We start from the raw sequence: 22,261 nt of genomic DNA on the forward strand, positions 1-22,261 counted from the left end.
ACTAAATCGACAGGAATTAGACATCTTGTAAGATTATCTTGAATAGCAGTCGAATTTTAAATAGTAACCTTTGAGAAACCAAGAAATCAAATGCTAGTAATGAAAAATGAGCTGAAACACAGAGAAAGAACAAATAAATCTAAGCTGGTAAAAGGAATGGGGGTCTAGGGCAATTCTGTGTGGCCAGCTGGGGGCAGTCCCTCGCCACTGACAAGTTACCTCTGTCTACTCACTGCTGCCATGTCATTGTAGGACAACTCAACATAGGCGATTCACTGTGGGAACAACTCACTGCAGGTATCTGGATGGAGACTAGGGCAGGCAGGTGAGTGAGCAAGCAAGGGGAGCTGGGCAGGCAAATGAGTGAGTGGATGGGCAGAGCACACTGCGGCAGCAGCATAGCCTGTGGGCTTCCCATTTTCATATTCCCTGCAGGAAGATCCCAGACACCCCACCACCCCTCTCTGTTGCTGCCAAACCACACACTAAGAACTTGTCAACAAAATTACTTTGCAAAGAAAACTAAGGAAGAACAGTGGATTTTTTTTTACTGTCTTTTTTATTACCTAGTCTCTATCTAGTGTCTATCTTGTTCATAACTGGAAAATGGAAAGATAGTTGATATATGACCGCACCCCACAAAGCTGAAGGCTGAATTCAGTGCTTTTTACATGCTAGGAGAAACAAATTACTACCACATGGCATCAGTGGTGGGATTCAATTTTTTTTTACTACCGGTTCTGTGGACGTGGCTTGGTGGTTGTGGCAGGGGAAGGATATTGTAAAATCTCCAGTCAGAGGTGGTATTTTCCAGTTCTCCGAACTACTCAAAATTTCTGCTACCGGTTCTCCAGAACTGGTCAGAACCTGCTGAATAGCACCTCTGCATGGCATCCCCATAGCACATAAACCAACTAAAGCCTTCCAAAATATCCTAAGTAAACCAAAAGATCCAGCAGCTCCAGAAGAAAAAACAGAAGTCATCTACAATGTACAATGCAAACAGCCACTACATAGGACAAACAGGTGGAAGACTAACAGAACTCATCCATGAACAGCAGCCAGAAGACATGATGAGAATTCCTTAATTTCACAAAATATGGACAGACTTAACCATAATTTCAACTGAGAAACTGTGATCATCCTAGACCAAGCCAAATCCAAATGTGCTACAGAATTTCTAGACGCCCAGCGCTCTTAACAAATTAGCCATCAATAGACAAATAGATATATAAATAATATTTACATACTGTGCAAGAGACCATCAACAAACCAAAAAGGGGAAAAAAAGACCAAAATACGTCCTCATCAGCAATCAACAGAATTGAAGATGAGGACAAGGTCCTTTGCTACCTTAGTCCTTTGCAACCCAGAATCAAGAAGTAAATAATATGCTAATCAAGGAATTATCAACAAGCTAATAGTAAACACTCCAATCAAAGAACCTCCAAGACCACTCTCAGATATATAAATTGAGAGAAATTCTCTCAATACAAATTGAGAGAAACCCCACTTCCTACTAGCACTGATAATGTTATCCAGTTTGGGTGGTGAAATGTCGGCAAGAAAACTGTCAGACTCAAAGTGTTCCAAGCCCCCATCCCCCACTGCAAGCTACAAATATTCTCCTTTATTAGAAATAATTTTTATTTTCTTAGTTTTTAATAGTTTAAGGCCTGCATATTAAATATATTTGTTTCATATTACATGCAAATTTAATGAAGAGGACTTAACACATAGCCTTGTAATGAAAGATTTGCAAGAAAACAACCAAGTTAGTGAATACCAGGAACTTAACAATCTTGAGCTACATATATTTTCTTCTATTGGTTATGGAACTTATTTCTGGATATTTATTCTTAGCAGTGCAATGTTAAGGACTCTTAATAATTGCTATTTTAAATTAACACTTATGCTTCAACAGAAAAGAAAAAGGCTATAACAATCCTTCTGAAATCTTTTCTAACATTGTGTTGTCAAGTCTTACCATATTTTTTTCTCTTGCAATTTTCAATCATTTTTTAAGAATCTCATATTTTTGGAATCTTCACAACTCTGTATGAATGAAGGAAAAAACATTTTCTATCTCACCTCCCATCTTCAGAGCACTGAAAGGTTATTGAAAAGCAAAAATCACTGAGTTGGAAAGAAATCACTGAATAATAGAACTGTTCCCGGATCATTCTTGGGAAGTATCTCCCCCCACCATCCACATCTCCGACTGTCATTACAGTCCCTGGCTAAGACAAGAATTGAAGCAGGTGAATGTTAATACAGTTCTGCTGGTGTCAGGGCTGAGAGACATTGTCAATAAATGTGGAAAACCAGATTATTTTTTAAACAGGAAGCGCCAAACAAACATATGGATAAAACTTGCAATGAAAAGATGAAAATCAATAGTAGAAGATTTTTGATTCTACACTTCGAGGCTAATAAAAGCCATAACAACCAGGATGATGAAGGAGTCAAAATGTAAGTCATCAGAAGAATGACTGAAAGGAAACAAATGCAATTTAAAGAGTTATCACAGGCAGTATGTGGCATAACTTTCCATCTCTCTTTCCAAAAGAATAAATGAACACAGCTAACAGAGCATTAATACAGTGAAAATAGTTTTTAATATAAATTATATTTTGATGAATATAATAATTGTGCGCTATTGACAACGGAGCCTTTTGTCATGACCAGTTGAGCTGTACTGATATTACAGAAGGACTTGGCAAGGCAGAAGATGCTAGGCTGCCAATGACCTAACTGTTCAAGCAGAGGTTAAATGAACTGATGAAAGCAAGGAACATGCAAATTAAAGGGACCAAAAAGCTTCAGTTTAAGAAAGCAATTAACGAAGAAATTGTGTAGGGAAGGGGAGACAGTCTAAGAAGAAAATGAAGGAGTGGTTCATGTGAAGGAGTGATTCATGTGAACCCTAAACAAAAGCAGTCTTGGTAAGGATTCTAGCAGCCTAGAAAATGTAAGAGTTGAAGAACAGAGACAAATGGTCAGAAGATTGGAATGGTGCAACAGATGGGTTTGGGTTGTATATTTGAAGTATTAAGACAGATTTTCACTATTTTCACTGGAATTTTCTCAGATTTTCATATTTACTGCAAATGACTTGCAGATGCATAATTTCCTGTTGAGTACCTTCAATTTCCTCCATCATCATCATCATCATCATCATCATCATCATCGTCATTCCTTTCCTCTATACAACATTGGTTAAAATGACCAATTTCTATGTAAAAGAACAGATTCTCAAAAGTAGTGGGGGCAACATGTCACTTTCTAGGACTCTGGAAGTAGCAGTTTTTGAGGAATGGATATTCTTTTTAATTTAATTGGAAACAGCTGAAATCGGTCATTAGGTGATTAAACAATATTTTTCACTGATTAAACACGTTAATCATCCCATATGTTAACTAGCTCATCAATGCAAGATTTGTGTCACAATTACTTAATAATTATTTGTTAATTGACCGGTCACAAATCATTCACATTCACACATATTCATCTATAATGGAAATTACTTTAATACAAAAACAAAATAAATGAGATCTCAGTTAGATTCACGCATATTTATGTACATGGAGGCTGATCTCTCACATGCCATAAAAGAGTGAAGTGATGATATGAGAGCAAGGCTAGAAAGTAGGGAAATCAACTCATGATCCCATCTTAGCAAGGAAAGCCAGCAAGATTACTTTAGTCATTCTCTCTCAACCTAACCCACCTAACTATAAACTTGGTCTGTTTATTTATCAATCTATTACATATAATTTGCTACCACTACAATTGAACAAACTCTTGACAGTTCGGTTTATCTGACAAAAAATGGAAAGTAAATAGAAAATTCAATTCTGGGAAAGATAAAGATCTAACTTTATTACATATTACATGATAATTATCAAGTAGAAAGAGTAGAGAACCTGTCTGGGGCTCTAAGCTAAGGCACTGGATTCGAAAGTGGGGCTGCTTAAGTTTTAGTTTTCCTTCAGGGACAGAAACAGACTAGATGATTTTCTGCAAATCATGATTTTTTATTCCAACCCACCATATAGGATTGTTGTTATGGGGGAAACAGGGAAAGCATTACAGTATATATGCTGCTCTGAGTTGCCCAAAATCAAGGAAAGATATAAATCTAGTCAGTGGTGGGATTCAAATAATTTAACAACCTGCTTGTCTGTTTGCAAGCGGCGATCTTCTCTGCTTCTCTCGGGATGCGGGTGCAGACACAATGCATCGCTTCTCAGGACTGAGCAGGGAAGCTGCTGTAACACCACGCCCCCTCACTTCCCCAAGCGTAGCGTTGAGGCCATGTGCTTCCTCACCTGACTGGCTACTGGCAAAGAGCCACGTGGCCAACAGTCGCTCAATGCCGCAGGCAGCATTGCCTAGCTGCCAGTGGGGATGGAGTGGCCAGCCCAGCTTGGGCTTAGGCTAGATGGTTGGAGTAGAGCTGCAGTCTGAGCGGCCTCAGTGCTGCAGCTGAAAGAGAAGACACCAAATGAGAAGATTCTCACATTGGAATCTATGAACCGGCAGGTCAAGGCAGTGGAGTATGTGGTGGTGGTGGGGGGCATTGTCCTGGAAGCAGGCGAGATCGAAAAGGAGCTGTGGAAGGGTATCAAAAAGCCTTTCACAGAAGTCATCAAGGCCAACACTGGTGATTCATGGTAAGCACAATTTTAGTTGGGCCATTCAAGCCACCACTCCAGAGCGAGCCGCCTGGATAAAAACCACAGTATCATTCTCCTCAGGATCATTCTACCTGCTGAAGCAGCGGCAGAGCCTGCAGGAATCATTCCTGCCCCAACGCAGTGAATTCTGGTGAACTGGATGCCGGTGTGGAGGGCCTGGCTCTGCAGTGCTCAGCCTTCTGGAGTTCTTGCACCAGGGCAAGAATGATTCCTGCGGACCCTGCCACTGCTGGCTGCTCCATCCCCTTCGGCAGATGGGCAATGCTCTGCGGGGCATTGAGCTGTTGTCATCCGTGCAGCTCTTTACTGGTGGCCAGTCAGGTGAGGAAGCGCATGGCCTCAACTCTATGCTCAGGGAGGGAGAATGGCATGACAGTGGCTTCCCTGCTCAGCCCTAACAAGCAATGCATTGTGTCTGCACCCGCATCCCGAGAGAAGCAGAGATCCCTTCTTGCAAGCAGACAGAGGTAGCAAGCATATGCCATGCCGTGCAAAAAAATGAGAGATCCTGTTGTCCTGCAGAGCCTGCTGCCAGTTGTATGTGGGGGGCAAGAATGGCTAGACTCAGGGTCAGGGTCAGGTGGAGCTAACTGTCTGGGGAGGGGGGGAATCATGCTGCTCAGAATCCACCTCCATCACTGCCAGAAGTTTGGGTGCCTTGGCTGAAATACATATCACTGCCCCCCCTCTCTCACACACACACAGCACACAGAGGTCGTAGAGCTCTCTTACTCCCTCTCCAAGCGCTCCATGTGCACAGACATTCCATTTGAGGAAAGTCCATGCACAACTGGGCACGCTTCCCGGCAGGAGGAGCCACCGCGGCTGCTGCTTGTTTAGTGCAGGTGATCCTGGCTATAACAGGAGGCTTCATTTTTTTTCCCACCACAATTCTGCTGCTTGCCCCACCCACCACCAGCCAGATGCCCTCACTTCCCCCAAGCATTGCTTTGCCTATCTGATTTCCAGCTCCGTCGCGTTTTTTGCTATCACGTGCAGGAAAACAAAAGTTGGCGGGACTAAAAAAAATTCAATTGATTCCAACTTTGCAAGATTTTTTTTCTTTCGTGAGAGGTTGAAATTGATTGATTGCACTTTATTTTTAGTCCCACAAAGTTCTGTTCCCTGCACATGATGGCGAGAAACATGATGGAGAAATGCGACTGATCTGGAAATCAGGTAGGTGAAAAAAATGTTCAGGGGAAGTGCGGGCATCTGGCCAGTGCTGGCAAACTCTTCTGCCCACAAAAACCTCATCTTTGACCGCTGACACCAAAAGGCAGAGCAAGAGCTTCCGGGAAGAAGCCAATAGGCCCAGGAGTCTGGAATAACCTTCCTCCCCTGACCCACCTTTCCCTACCCGCCACACTCCCAAATTACAGCAAAAGTGAAGGGCTGGAAGCCCTGACATGCCTGACGAGGGTGTGGAGAAGAGGTGGCAAGAAATGCTTCATCTCACTCCATGTTCCCCAATGAAAGGCAGTGGCAGCCCGGCCACTTCCCTTTCGCTTTCTCTCTGGCGCTGGAAGCCAAGTGTCAGCCATATGTCCATTCACCCATGCAGAGATCAGGTACAGGCAAGCAGGCTGGGCTGTGTGGAAAGTAGCTAAGGGAGGAAGATTCACCAGGCAGAAATCAGCTGGGCTGCAGGGCCATGGCTGAGGCAAGCAAGGGAACCAGACAGCAGCAGCAGCTATGCCACAGGTGTGACTGTAGGTATCGGTCAAGGTGGGCGGGGCGAGATAATGAGGGGCATGGCGGAGCCAGCCAGCAATTTAACAACTGGTTCACACGAAGTGGTGCAAACCAGTTGAATCCCACCATTGAATCTAGTAAACCTTTAACAAATAAGTTAAACCAGGAACAATAGTGTAGTTCCAGCACTGTCTCCAATGTGGTATGCATGATATTCTACTTCTATACACAAATTGTTCTATGCATCTAAAGCACAGCTGATTTGGCATGCCCAGTCAGAAACATCCGTGGCTTGGATGTTGTGATTTGTATTCAGATTGACACAGGGCTGTTCAGTTCTTAGTGTAACCAAAATGTGTTTGGTCAGCCAGTGGGGGTTAACTGTGGGAAAAACAGACAAGCTGAGCTTGGTGATGGTGTGTGTTTATATTATAGTGATGGCAACAACAGCTGAGGCACGGAGGGAGAAAGGTGATAGGAACCTGAGAACATGTGGGGAGATGGGATATGCTGCACTTGAGAGATTGGTAATAGTAGCTGGAGGCAGGAGGGGAAGCACTGGGAGGTCTGAGATGAATGAATCTGTAGTATGGCATGCTGGGAACCTCCCCATACTGCCGAGTCCATCTCAATAAGAAACAGAAACAAAGGCAGAATAGTGGTCATATCAGAGACATTACTGCAAATTTTGTGCCATTGGACTGGCACAATTTTTAAGAATTGACTGGAATATCACTGCTAGCAGCAGTTTTTAAAAAGCTGGGAATGGAAGACACAGGAAAATTCAATGAGTGTAGGTAGGTAGCATGCATTCTTTATGAAGAAGGGACTAGACAGGAGTTAGTGTACAGCAGACTTGCTCTACTTTCCCATAATATCACTCCAGAATCACTATGGATTTTGTTTCAGTTGAGCCCTAAATGTTTTTGTTTTTACAGATTTACAAAAGATCTACTGAAATCGTTCAATAAAGCTTCCAGAATAATATTTGTTTCAAGTTTGAAACCAAACACATTTTCCACTTAGTTCATGCCAATAATGTTGAGTACGGTATAGATGCTGCAAAGGAAGCCTAATATGCAATTAGCATACAATATATGCTTGTGTGTGCGCGTGTGTGCATGCATGTGTATAAAATCTGGGTGTCTAGGGGCTTGAGCAAAGGTTCTTTCATTAGCCCATTCATTGAGTATGTATTTATACCCTCCACAAAATATTAAGACTTGTACCATCCATCCCTGTTGTTGCTATTGCACTAACTCACCTCTTCCTTTAGGCTTCATCTGCACCATATCCAAGACACATAAGAAGAAATGACAGAGGTTAGTTTTTCTCTGCTGTCATTTTTTCATTTATTAGTGAGATCAGATGAAACAAGAGCAACTATAAGATGAAGGCACAATAGAGCTGGAAGAATCCAGAAATTGCAGCTGGTAGCTGTGTGTGTGTGTGTGTGTGTGTGTGTGTGTAGAGAGAGACAAAGACAGAGAGAGACAAAGACACACAGAGAGAGAGAGAGACAAAGACAGAGAGACTGTGTGTGTGTGTGTGTGTGTGTGTGTGTGTGTGTGTGTGTAAGATCTCTCTCCTGTTCCTTCTTCACAACTCAGAAAGATGGGGAAGGGCTGGAAACCCTATGCTGCAGTCAGACTAGAGGAAAGGCTGCTTTTCAGTTTCATATTCCTCACTGAAAGTCTGGACTCATTCATTTAAGGAAGAAAAAGAAAAAAGACAGAGCTACCAGTTTAGATTTCTCAAGAGAGCAATCTGAAACCAGCCTTCCCTTGTTCGGCAATAATAAGGAAGCAACAATCAGGTATGACAGCAAGAGTAAATTTCAAAATAATCTCTCTAAATTGAACATCCAATGAAATGAAATTCCACAAAAGAGAAAGGAAAAGCTATTAACATTCTGAGAGAAGTCAGATCGATTCAATACAAAATGGAGTGGGGTGGGGATTAAGATCCACAGCTCCAGCTATGGCTGTTTGTCATAAAAATTCAGAACAAAAAACACCTCTTCCCCATGTAAACTAGGAATCCCACTGCAATTTTACAAACACTGGAAGTTATTGCATATCATCATCCAGTTGTTGGAAAGAGAGGTGTGTTTTTTCTCTTCTTGTACTTGTAATTAGATATAGAAAGAATATTTGAGGCTTGCACTAACCAGAAGTTTAACTTTAGCTCTCCGACCCCTTATCTTGTTTTTTTTTCCGCCAGAGGCAGAATAGTGGTCATATCAGAAACATTACTGCAAATTTTGTGCCATTGGACTGGCACAATTTTTAAGAATTGGACTGAAATTTGATCGTGAAGAAATGAACTATCCGCTGAATGAGATTTACTCTTACAGGTTCTTGATCATTGCTAGATAATATCTAAGGACCACATTACGTAGAATCAGAAGAAAAATTGTCCAATTCTACCTCTTGTTTCTTTTACAAAACTGCACCTGAAGCCATTGTTCTTCTTAAGAGTACAAACTTTTTGCTAATATACAAAAAAATGGAGGAGGGGGCTGTAACAGAGAAAAGAAACATCATTTCCTTGCCCTATTTTTTCTGATGATAATCTTCCAATGATTATTTTCATTGTTAAAATGAAAAAAGAGAGCTGCTAAAGAACAGAGGCATCAAACTGTATTAAACTGAAAGTAGCTTAAAGGTCAAACCAGATATGACAGGAAGTACATAGACTCCATTCATGTCTAAAACAAAGGTATTCAGGCTGTATATTTCTGAGTAAAATATGCACGCATGATGGAAGCTGAATCTTGTCTTTTTCTTGTCATGTTAGGGAAGAGAACTGCTTGAAGCAAAAGTGTGTTGATAAAGGCAGGGCAAATAAAATTTCACTTCAATTGCCTGCATATTTTTGCTTCAAAGATTAATATCACCTATAGCATTTCAGATATTATGATAATAGCCTCATGAAGAATAGATGGCCTTATTTTCTAACCTGTACCATCCTGTGTGGTTAGGTTCAGTTTTAAGCCTTTTCAGATTGATACTCTTGAACAGAATTGGGCTCCAACTCCAAGATACTTTGCCAGTGGGTGCTAAAAATTCGGATAGAACCAAACATCTAGATAGCCTCTGTTTGAGAAAGATTATCTTACTTAAGAATTCACCTTCCTTGTGACTGTTTTTGTTCTATACGCCTGGCTTTCATTTCCTGATTCCAGATCCCTGGTTTTTCAACTTCCCATTCCATATTGTGCATAATTCTATCCTACGTTAATTAGAAATGGAACTAAATGGAAACATTAATGCAATTACCAAACATGAACAGTGATATAACTATATAAAAACATAATCAACATGTTTATCACTCTTCCTTAGAATGGTCCTATAAAAGTGACTGAGATATCCCCTTTATAGATGGGATAACCTCAGTTGATATATTTCAAACTGCTCCAAGACTTTCATTAAGTGAGTTCAGGATTTTGACAGAAATCAGCACAACTTCTCACCTTAGGCAATCTAATCCAGAAAGTCTTCAATATTAGTGGTGAAGAGCCATGGTGGTACAGTGGTTAGAATGCAGTACTGCAGGCTACTTCTGCTGACTGCCAGTGACAGAAGTTTGGCAGTTCGATTCTCATTGGCTCAAGGAACATTGAGAAAAAAAGAACACTGGTGATTATGGCCACAATACTAAAGCAAAAAGAGGACATCCAACCTTTTTCTGTCTTATCAACCCATATTATCCAGATTCAGCCAGAATATTACAAACACAGTCAGTTCAAGAAAATAGTTAGATTTCACAAGGAATCCAGGTTCCACAAAGCCATCAATTGTGGCTCTTTTTGGATGCTGTCCTTCTAGTTCTCAAAAAGAGCAACATTGATAACAGGTATTCTTTGTGCTGAAAGATATTTTTCAAATGGAAGAAAAGGGAGCTGAACTTCAGATGATGGCAGGGGAGAAACTAATATCCTTGCCAGTCTGGCTTCTGTCAAGATGCTACAATATCACAACCCTAAGGCGTTAAGGGTTACTGCCAAAGTGAGAATTACAGCTACCCACTGGAAAGGAAATAGTGTAGAATTAACAAGCAGGTGAGAAGAAATTACATCATTATTTGCTGACCTTGTGAGCACAGGTTTACCTGTTCAAACTTTCCTCAATCTGGATTTAGTCACAAAGATCACAGCCTCATTGAGCCCTGTGAATTGAATGGATGTGTCAGGTAGTATGTGACTTAGAATGTCACTGGGTATCAGTTCCTTCAAGATTTATCCATGGTTGCAAGATTCTGAGTAGGTCTGTCTTCCTGTTTTCAATACTTAAAAAATTTATCTCACAGGAAAAAAGGGGGAGCTCCAAAAAAGTATAGACGAAAAGCCTCTATACACCGAGTACAGAATCACTACAGCCAACCAAGGATTAGGGATTTCAAGGATGGATTATATGATTCCCATTTTTCATGTTCATAGCTGATTAGCTATGTCCCAGAAATGTGTTGTCTTAAGCTTCTGCATTATCAAATTGTTTTTAAATCTAGGCATCTCTTGGTACATATACTATCATTTGACTTTTGAACAAAAATATTGGACAAACTAGAGACAGTTTAGTATAGGGGTTGAGACATCAGGCTAGAATTGGAAAACTGAGTTCTAGGACCACCTTCGGAATAAAGCCAGCAGGGTAACTGAGGCATTCTCTCTCGGGCTCTTGGAAGCAAGCAAATCACTTGTAGGTAGGTAGGTAGGTAGATAGATACAGTCATACATACATACCCTATTAGTTTCAGCCACAATAACCAGATGCTTCTACTTTATAGAATAGAAAATCTGTTATAAAGTCCTTATAAAGTAATGAGCAGCACAAGCATTGTCATCAGCCATTCAGTCGTGTCCAACCCTTTGCCAGTCTGTGGATCTGAACTCTCCATGCCCCTCTGTCTCACACCATCTCCTTCCGATCTGCCACTGGGTCATCCCAAGTGCCATCCTTTAGTTCAGTTCAGCCAACTGGTGCTAGAGCAGCCCCTTCTCTTTTTTCTGCTGATCACTCCCAGAATGATTGACTTTGTGAGTGAATCGGCTCTCATAATATAACCAAAGTATGACAGCCTCTGTTTGGTGATTCTGGCTTCAAGTGAGATGTTTGGTTCAGTCAACAAGATGCATAATAGTCACCTCCAACACCGTAGTTCAAAGATGTCCACCTTTCCCCTATCAGCCTTTTCCATTGGAAAAATTATTGCATTAAGTAATCTGCATTTGTTTGTGAGGCTGATGTCTTTACTCTTCAAAATGTTATTCCTGCATGAATAACATCACAGTTCTTCCAAGTGCTTTCCACCTTCTGATCTTACAGCTGCAGTCACCACTTCGGTTGATGTTAGAGCCCAGGAAGATGAATTCCTTTTACTGTTTCAATGGTCTCGTTGTCGATTTGTACTCTGATCTATGTGTTCTCTGCAATTGTTGTTATTTTTGTTTTCTTAATGCCAAGGTACAGCCCAAATTTTTTACTATCATCTTTGATTCTCAGGATTAGCTACTCTAGATCCTCCTTGCTTTCTGCAAGCATATCCTGTATATCAGAGGTTGTTGATATTCCTACCACCAATTTTAACCCCAATGGTAGATTCTCCCAAAAGTGAATTTCTCATAACTCTGTGTACATGTTGAATAGAGTGTGTGATAGGATGCAATCTTCCCAAGTGCCTTTTCCAATTCTGAACCATTTTGTATCTCTATATATCATTCTCACAGTGGCTGCCTGACTAGAGTACAATGACTGAATGTGCTGGATGTAGTGTGGTGATATTTCCAGTTCTTTGAGGCAGTTCCAAGGTTTGTCATGGTCAACACAGTTGAAGACTTTTGTGTGGTCCATGTATAAGTTTTCTTGGTATCCCTTTGCTTTTTCCTTCATTCAAAGTAGATTGGCAACATGATCTCACATTCCTCTTCCTTTCTGTAATCTTCTATAATCTTGCTTGTCAGGCAGTTCTCTGTTGGCGGTTGGATTCTAATGTTGCTGAATTATCTTCAAGAAATTTTTACTCATGTTCAGTATCAACGCTATAGTTTGGTGGTTAGAAGTCTTTTCTTAAATATTGGAATAAATATTGACCATTTCCACTCTTTTGGCCACTGACCAGACTTCAATACTTTGGCAAAGTACTGTCAATATTTTTGTTAGCAGTGGTCTCAGCAACTCCGCAGGTATTCCATCAATTCCCGGGCACCTGGTTGAGTGCCTACATTGCTTCCTCCTTCCAGGATAGCTGGTTCCATTTCCGGGAGGTCAATTTCTCCTGTAGCACAAGCAGTGCCACACTAACTTTAACATTTATGATGGCTCTGTATTGGTGAGAACACCTGGGGCAGCATCTGCATGTATTACACAGGATTATATTTAATGAATATATTCTGTGGTATATGTGTGTGAACTGAACAGATTCTGAGTACTGGCATTGGAGTAAATCAAAATAGCATAATGTCCCATTCACAAAGTCAAACATCTACATATTACTTATTTTTATATGTTATGTCTTCTGATGTTCTTTAAACTGCTCTTATTTATGGTCTGAATATTGACCAGAAATGTACTATAATGAAATAAGTCTAGAAATAGTTTATATAAACTTGCCTGAAATGGAAATATCTTGTACAGTGCTACTTCTTATGCAGTTTGAATAGTTTTCTATTGCTTCTACAAATCTTGAGTATTTAAAAGTCTAAAAGAAACCACTCAAAAATTTATGAGTACTACTGAAGTCCCGAATGTATTTTTTTCCCCAAAAGCAATTGGACTTTCTTGGTATTTTCTTGAAAAATATTTTGCTTCTCATCTAAGAAGCTTCTTCAATTCTGAAGAAGCTGATTGGATGAGAAGAGAAATATTTTGGAAACCCCTTTTTAAATATTTTTCTTTTCCATTTTGCTTAAACTTTTTCTTTTTTTTTTCTTGCACGTTGTTTACTCTTTGCTTTCTTCCTTTTTTTCCATTTACATTAATGTGGATTAGTTTTTAACTTTTTAAAAGAATTTCAAATAGAATTATTAAAACAACCAATTTAATTTTAACACATGTTCAACCAGATTGTCAAAACAAAGCGTTAACAAATTTTGTAATTGCAGAAGGACTTGTAATAAGCAAATCAAAGACTGGCTTAATAATAGCTTCCTCTGAAATGAAAGAGCAGTGATCCTGAAGTCTTAGTGATCTTCATCCATGAAATCAGTACAACAAATCCCCTTGCTAGATACAACCATGATTAGGACTAAACCATGCTTTAACAATCAACCAAAAAAGGCCATACACCTGGATCAGTCACAAGATTTCATGACTATCACAAGTTACAACCATGATGGGTAGACTTATTATAATTTTAACTCAGGGACTATCTATAGCAAAGTATTTTTGGTAGATCTCCCTGGCTTGGAACCTTCTGTTCATATTACTGCAGACAGCACAGGATCTTTCAAATTAACAGCTTAAACATGTACTAATATTGGGCTTTATTACTCACATGCCCTCTTCTTTAACATTACATACAAAATTACAATTGTTTTAAAGTTAAAGGTTATCAGGCCACTTCCTGAGACACTATCCATTGTCGATAACATTTTTTAAAAATACAGATCTTTAATCACTAATATTGTGATTATCCAGAAAATATTACATTATATCTTGTTAAGAAAAGCATGTGTACCAGCCATTACTCTGTCCTGAGAAAAGAAGTTATCTTCTATCTCTTGTTCCTTTCTTTTGCCATAATGCAAATTTGCACAGCTTCCTTGTCATGATTTTCTTTATAAAATGTCAAGTACTCCCCATATAGAAACAGAAATCATTCTTGCTTTTTTTACAGACTTCAGTCAGCTCCAAATAAATTAAAGGAGGGAAAATATTACTTTTCTTCCTTGGGAGTCTGAATGGTCATGAAAAGTAAAAGTTATATTCAATACGCTTACAGATGCTATTCATTTCACGAATCCTGTTCCTCTGCCAGGTATTTTATCAGCACCACAATTTTTCTAGCTGCCCAGAATAGGACACGTGTCTGTCTCTAAAGTCTCTTCACATACCTACCTCCCCCCCACATTTTTTTTAAATAGTTAAGGTTAGATTAGATTCTTCTTTCTACTGTATTCAATTTCACTGTGTGAAAAGCTGTATTTGTATCTCTAAACAGAAGCATGAAAAGGAAAAAAAATAACTCAATAGACATTACTTTTCAGAATCTGTAACCAGAGAAGTGAAAAATCTTATAAAAGTGCTTTTCACACAGCTATTTAAAAATATTTGAAAGAATATTTTTATTCTTTATTGAAAGAATTCAAGTATACATATACAACATTGCTCAGCATCAAACTTCTTTCTGCAGAAGCCACTTATATTAACTATAGAACATGAAGAAATTCAACAGGTATAGCCTTATTTCCCACTGATGGAAGGCACATATAAGCCTGTTTACTTTGTTTCAGTTAAAAACAACACTGAGAAGAAAGCTGGTCCCATTAATGGTCAAAAGCAGCACTGGGGAGACCCCCCTCTTTTAAGCTCATTCTAGCTTAGCTGGATCATTTTAGGCTACTCTTTCAGCCCAACCTAGCTCAGACATTGTTTAAAGATCAAATGAAGGGATATCCCTGCCCAAGTTGTTCAAACAGGTAATAGTAATATAGTGATATAAGAAAGTATTAACACTTCCAGGTACAGGATTTTTAGACATTCAACATGCACTGGAACTGTCCACGGAAAGCTCATGCAAAGTCCATGCGGAACGGTACAGCCACTCTTCCATTACTACTGGGGCTCCGCGCGGGTGGCGACCGAGAACTACCGGGATTTCGGCTTGACGGGCCACTCCGCAGGTTTTCCCACGGCGCCACCCCCGCAGAGCCACCCCATTCGGCTCATCCCTCCTTTCCTCTACTCACGGTAGAGAAGTTGTGTGGGCCGCACATTTCGCCTCGGAACTTGCAGGAGAGGAGCATGTCGTCGAGGCGGTGGCCGAGGCGATCGACGAACTCTTCGCTGATGCCACCGAAGTGGCGCGGTGGCAAGAAGAGCCGGAAGTCGGCCAACTTGGCGAACCAACGCAGGCGCTCCGGCTCGGCGCGCAGGAGCTCAGCAAGGAGCGGCCGCGCCGTCCGGTTGGGCAGAAGAAGGCCGAGCCAGTTGCCCGCGTAGTACAGGTCGCCTTTGGAGAGGCGCAGGAAACAGAGCGGATTATTGTTACACAACGTGACTGCAGGGAAGGCCAGCTGACGGCTCCACTCGGTGCGCACCGTCGTGTGAGACGGGAAAGCCAGCCAATGCAGAAGCCGATTAGACGACCACGCCAGGAGTAGACCCAGCGAGGTTCCCAGGGCCAGAATCCACAGTGCCCGCCGCCACGGGGCTGCCCTGCGCCAGCGTACAACTCGCAAGCCCGGCACCCTCGGACGCTGTCTGGGCCGCCCCCTCGAAGCCCTCCGCCGCCGTTGCGCTGCCGCCATGCGACCTCCCCGCCTCCCGCGCCCTCGCAGGGGGGGCAGCCGTGGACCAGCAGCAGCGGTAGCATCCAGAGGAGGGAGGGCAGGAGCGCTTGGCCGAGGGGACGGCCGCTCCGCTCAGGTTCGGACGGACGCCGGCGGGCGGAATCCTCGTGGCACCTCAGGGAAGCCCGGAACCCGAGCGCCTCCTCTCCCACCAGCTTTGCCGAGGTAGGCGTCGGTCTCTAGCGCTGCTCATCTCCGCAGATGCAGGCAAGGAAGAGGAAAGGCGGGTGGAAGAAGAGAGGAAAAGAAAGGAGGCGGCGCTGAGCTCCGCAGTTGCTTCGCTGGCTATCCCTCAGCGCCCTTCGCTAACAGTGGAGGGAAGACTCAACGGGGAAATGGGAATGAAAGGGGGCGGCTCTCAACCTAACCTCCCCCTCCCCCGGGCCGACGGGACTCCCACTCCTGTTTGCAGCAGATCTACCGCCACACTTGGCCCGCGAAGAGCAACCTCTTCCGCGGGGAGAGCGAGGATGCGCTGCGGCTCCTCCTCCTCCAGGAGGCTGGGGGAAGGGGCGTGTATGACCAGGCGGTGCGTTGGGGGGGAGGTAAGAGGTGAGATTAACTCGGTTAAAAAGCGCAGATATTATTATAATTGCCTTGCGATGAGCTGAGGCCAGCATCAATCTTGCCGAAGGAAAAAGATGCGTCATAAATCCTTTAGCTTCTGAACTGAATGGTGCACCTTAGCCGAGACTGGCGTTTTCAAAAGTTATTTTTAAAGGGTGGAGAGGGCACGAGGAAAAAGCTTGCCAAGGCTTTAGGTTTCTTTCTCGCACGTGTGTCACTGGGGCTTGGAACTGAACGCAGTGGAATTGTGCACCGGCTTGAAGATACTACTCGTGTATATATGTTCCCCATGGGAAACGGGAATCACTAGGTCCGATCCTCTGATTTAAGGTTAAAGGATTCACGACAGACAGCAAATTTGTTTCTTTCATCATGTATTTCCAAATATTTGAATGTATAGAATCCTCCTGATGTAAGGCCATCTGTGCTCTTTCTAAGTGTGCCAGTTTTGGGTTTTTTTTTTTGCATTTTATATAAATTTCTTTCTGAATATTTTGATAGAATAAACATTATTCAAAAACAGGCTGAGACTTATTGATGAACCATGGTTAAGAATGAAGGGAGGGAGGGGAGAGGAGAAGACAAAATGTTCTGGAGGGATTAACAAAGCAACAATACACAAAGGAGAAATGTAAATGTAAAATGTGGAACCAAGTAAGCAACAGGTCACATTCTGGTTTCTTTTTCAAATTCTGCCTTAATATTTAATTAAATTATACAGTCCACTTACTATAAAAGCTCTGGAATTGATGGCTTTTTCAAAAGGATTAAACGCTTCCATCACTTTTATAGAGGTGTATGTTAGCCTGATCATGGAAAGCTCACTTTCAAAAGCATTGTGCTTTCTTCACTAGTTGCTAGGGGCAAACTTTATACAGTCATTGCTACTTTATTCTAAGCTTGTTGGCTTTCCAAAGCCATCTAGCTCCTGATGAATTCTGCATCTTTAATTCAGTTCCCATGCTTTTTTTTTTTCTTAGCCTTATCTTTGTGGTAACCGCCCGTATATTTTTCTTTTGTCTACAATTTCATTTCTTCTCTCCCCACTTCCAAAGAAATTAATAGAGCTCATATATGCAGGTAGTTCTTGAGTTAAGATTACAATGGAGTTCAAAATTTACGTTGCTAAGTGAAACATTTGTTAAGCAAGATTTGCCACATTTTTTTGCCACAGTTGTTAAGTGAATCATAGCATTTGTTAAATTAGCAACATGGTTGTTAAGTGAATCTGGATTCCCCGTTGACTGCTTGTCAGAAGATCGCAAAAGCTGATCATATGACCCCAGGACACTCCCAACTGTCATATATATGAGCCAGTTGCTAAGCATCTGAATTTTGATCATGTGATGATGGGGATGCTGCAACTCTCATAAGTGTGAAAAAAAAAATGGTCATGCCATTTTTTTCAGGGCCGTTGTAACTTTGAATAGTCACTAAATGAACTGTTGTAAGTCGAGGACTACCTGTAGAGCCTTTTAGTTTAAAACAGCATTCCTCTATAACTAACCGCAAATTACCGCATTTATCAAAAAGGAAAATAAGTTCTACCCTATCTCCCAAATAATTTACATTTGAATATGAAGGTTGTCAAATTTGTTAAGAGTATAGTAATGAAAAAATTAACCCATTTTATTACTGTCAAATGGCCCAAAAGCAAGTTACAATTTATAATATAAACATTGGATAAACCAGTTTAACAAGTAAAATATTTAATAAATATTAGTTAATGCAATTTTTAAATGACTCAAAAAATACGGCATTTAATAAATCAGCGAGCTAGATTTTAAGTGTTATGTAGTATTACTTAAATACTTTCCTTGTTAAACATTTAGGTTATATTTTTTAACATTTGGATCCTTAGGCTACAAATAAAATGGATTAATTAATGGAAAGAGCCAAATATTTTGACTTTACCTTCCTTTTATGGTTAGAATTTGTCTTAATTTTGTCTTCCTTTGGGGCAAATGCTGCTCACATAAAGAAATCTTGCTGCTTTATCCCTTTTTTACCGCAAAAAAAACCCAATCTGCAAGAAACGGCTTTTGCCTTCTGTATGGATTGATGATTTTCTGTAAGAGTGATAGATGACTATATATAATGGACAATGATACATGATTGTGCAGATCCAAAAGTTGAGGTTTTTTGGGAGGAGGGGGATGTGGTCTAGCATCTCTTTCAAGATGGCACATCATTTTCTGAATTCAAGAAGTCCTAGTAAAATATGCCTTTAAATAAACAGGTGGTGACAGATACAACTCTACAGTGATTCATCTTCACTTTTATAACTCAAGAATGCATTTTCCTAGTGCTCACACCTTCTCTATGTCACCAGGAATAGTGCAGCACCTTTAAACAAGCACTATTAGGTGCTCTTAAGTGCTGTTCCTTTCCTCCCTCCCCAGTACCTTTTCTGCTTTGAATTTCAGTGGAGATCTGTAGACTATACTCTTTAGTGTTCTGTCACTCTAAACTTATGGCCTCTTTTCATAAGAGGCTGGAGATGGGATTCCAAGCAATGGTGGGATTCAAATTTTTTTTACTACCGGTTCTGTGGGCGTGGCTTGGTGGGCGTGGCTTAGTGGGCATGGCTTAGTGGGCATGGCAAGGGAAGGATACAATAAAATCTCCAGTCAGAGGGGGGTTTTGCCGGTTCTCCGAACTACTCAAAATATCTGCTATCGGTTCTCCAGAACTGGTCAGAACCTGCTGAATGCTACCTCTGATTCAGAGGAAGAGGTGGCATTCAGCATTGTTGCCTGAGGACAACAAAAAATTTTTGTTGTCCTCAGGCTAAGAGGACTTCAGAGAAGCAGAGATGATAACAGCAAATCTCCTGGCTGGGCTTGGTATTATGGCACAGCTCCCCCAAAACCATGGGTGAAGTATAATTAGCAAGGTAAACTCAGCAAGGAAAGTGCAGACAGAAGCATCAGAGATCTTATACTTTTTTTGCTCAGTTGGGTAGCTTTATATTTTCCATCCTTCTGTTGTTTTGTTCATCCTATTTATAGACTGCCTCTTGGCTTTGATATTTGGAACTAAGTCTTATATCATTTGGTACATTAATCCCTTTTACTTCATCGGTTTTACTAAAATAATGTAAAACTTTATTTTGTGTTACTCTGACATTGAGTTTGTATTAATACACAGATTGAGCTTAATTAAAAGAAAACACTAGATATTTATTTCAATTCTTAGACCCAGGAAAGGAGAATTTCCTGTTGTGTCTCATCTAGATTCCCCATCCAAGAACTGATGGTAGCAGTATATCCTCAATTTATAACCATTTGTCTAATGACTATTCAAAGTTAGAGTGGCATTGGAAAAAATAACTTACACTTAAAACCATTGCAAGCATCCCCATAGTCATGTGATCAAAATTCAAGCGCTTGGCAACTGGCAGGTATTTACAATGGTTGCAATGTCCAAGAATTAGGTAATTAGGCTATTCGCAACCTCAGCCAACTTCCAACAAAATCAATGAGGGAAGCCATATTTGCATAACCACTGTATGTCCATTTAACAACTGCAGAGATTCACCTAACTCTGGCAAAAAAGGTCATAGAATAGGCATGGCTCACTTAACAATTACTTTGCTTAGCAATAGAAATTCTGTTCCTAATTGTGGTTGTAAACATCTGTAACTACTTGCTGGGATGGAACTAGGTGTATGGCTACATCCATCACCCCCAAAGTTATGGGGAACAATGGGCATTCCAGGAAGAGATTTGTAACATTTATTTGTTAGAGATGCACATTATAACTGTTGTAATAAAAACAGATGTATTCAAGGTTATAGAAGAATACTAATGGCACAAGAATTTCAATTCCTCTTCAATTAAAAAAACAGGTTGCTGTCAAAAGTACCCAGCTTCTTTGTAGCTTGAGGCTAAATGTATGGGTCTTGCAAATGATGTTTAGATTGCTGCAAATTCAAGAAGCAGATCTATTATTGTCCGTAGAAAATCTCGGTCATCCAGGTCATAGTTGTCCCAAAGGTGATTTTTTTCAGGAGACAACTGGACTTTGTTTTTTTCTTTCGAAGATGTTTCACTTCTCATCCAAGAAGCTTCTTCAGCACTTACAGGATAGTGGACAATGGAAGGGTTTATATTGCTTGCAGACAGCTGGTCGTTTGCATCCTTTTAGAGCAGGGGTGTCAAACACAAGACCTATGGGCCGAATGTGAGGCCATCCTGGAAAATGTAAGGGGCTGGCCCATGTCACTTTGGCCCAGCCTACCCAATGCAAAGAGCAAACCTCAGGCCAGCATGGCTTCAGCTCAGTCTACCCAATGTGAAGAGGAAACATTGGGCCAGCGTGGCTTTGGTCTGTTCTACCCAGCGCAAAGAGGAAATATGTCTGCAGTTTGGGGAGTGGCATCAAGCTACCCACACCCACCCAGTCAGCCATGCTCATCCAGTCAGCCACACCTAGTGAATGGCATCAAGCTGTCCACGCCCACACAGTTGGCCACATCTTCCCAGTTGGCCACTCCCCCCCAACCCCCCCCAAGGTCAACCGTAGTCCTGATGCAGCCTTCAATGAAATCGAGTTTGACACCTCTATTGTAGAGGGTCGTTTATCTGTGTCCTCAGGGTCACCTGTGTAATGCTCTTGGTTCCTGTAGTCTTCAATTTTCTTGTCTGGAAATCCATTCCTACTCCCACACCATTCTAATGGTGTTCTCCCCAAATTGTATAGCTAAAAGACTGCAGAGAACACCCTACAAGAAATAGGAAAGTCCGGTTGCCTCCTGAAAAATGCATTATATTATTTGCTTTTAGAAAATGTCCGTTTTGTTTCTCTGTCTTATGATTGTGAGCACAAGAGAACAGCTACTGAATAGTGTGGAAGGAAAGTGTTGCAGTGGCCAGAATGAGCTCTTCCTTCTCTTTGTTTTCTCCCCTGGGATTTTAAGAAAAACACAGAGACCACTAGCGTGTAGGTGTGTTTGGGGAGCAATTTGTGCTATGTGGTAAAGCAGAAAGGAGGAATTTGCAGCTAAGTAGAACAGCTGAAAACCGATGATAAAGGAAAATCAGGCTTGGCTTCACCAAACCAACAGCAGAATCCAGCAGCATCACCACTGCTCAGAAGTTACAACCAGTAGCTAATGAGGCTCCTTCCTTCTCTCCCGAGCACAGACTGAGGAGCTGCCAACTTAATGCTTCAGCAGTTTAGAATAGTAGTTGACAGCAATAGAATTTGAAGACAGCTAAATGGTAGTAGATACTTTGATGTAAGTTCATGCAACAAAGAGAATAGACTGTTTAGGAATACTGTAAGATGTAGGCATAAATGTTATACATGTAAGATAAGATAGAATAGGGCTAGTAATTAAATTATTAGGCAGATAATATATTTTTATATTAAAATATAAAATAAAAGAGTCTATGTGACTTTTCCTATCCACAGAGAGATAACAACTATCTTGTCTGTTGCTGATCTATAATATTTCCCAGAAGAACCCCTTCATAAGCAGCTGATATTTCTATGTCATATGCACAATTTAAAAATAGGTTTTTTATTTATTTATTTTTCTGATCATTATACAAAGTTTGTTACAGTTTTCTCTAAAGAGGAGATGGAAGCATGATGGAGGAAGGTAATTTACTGAAAAGGAATTGAATTTACTGAAAAGGAATTCAAGCTAGATCTGTGTGGAAAATTAATTGGGAGTGGTTTAATTGAAGAGAAACTGCTGATTTGGATAGATGGGGCAATGGGGTGCAAACTAAGAAAACTGGAGAATTTTGCATGAAAAATTAATTGGCTTATTTTCTCT

General features: G+C 41.0%; 1 protein-coding gene across 4 annotated transcripts in view; it reads right to left on the reverse strand.

Annotated features, from left to right (window-relative positions):
* The window catches only part of PRR29 (proline rich 29), a 614,550-nt gene that overhangs the window by 196,229 nt on the left and 396,060 nt on the right, over nt 1-22,261 (reverse strand). For 2 of the 4 annotated variants that reach the window (XM_087918467.1, XM_026720527.2), the window contains exon 1: nt 15,304-16,358. The exons of the other annotated variants lie outside the window; for them this stretch is intronic. In XM_087918467.1, the coding sequence (XP_087774593.1) occupies nt 15,304-15,864 (561 nt within the window). In that variant the 5' untranslated portion in view covers nt 15,865-16,358. Of the gene's footprint in view, nt 1-15,303; nt 16,359-22,261 lie in introns of those variants that run through there. 4 annotated transcript variants of the gene reach the window in all.

This window comes from Pseudonaja textilis, chromosome Z (genome assembly GCF_049901715.1).
Source record: "Pseudonaja textilis isolate UNSWEBS1 chromosome Z, rPseTex1.2, whole genome shotgun sequence".
Lineage (NCBI taxonomy): Eukaryota > Metazoa > Chordata > Lepidosauria > Squamata > Elapidae > Pseudonaja > Pseudonaja textilis.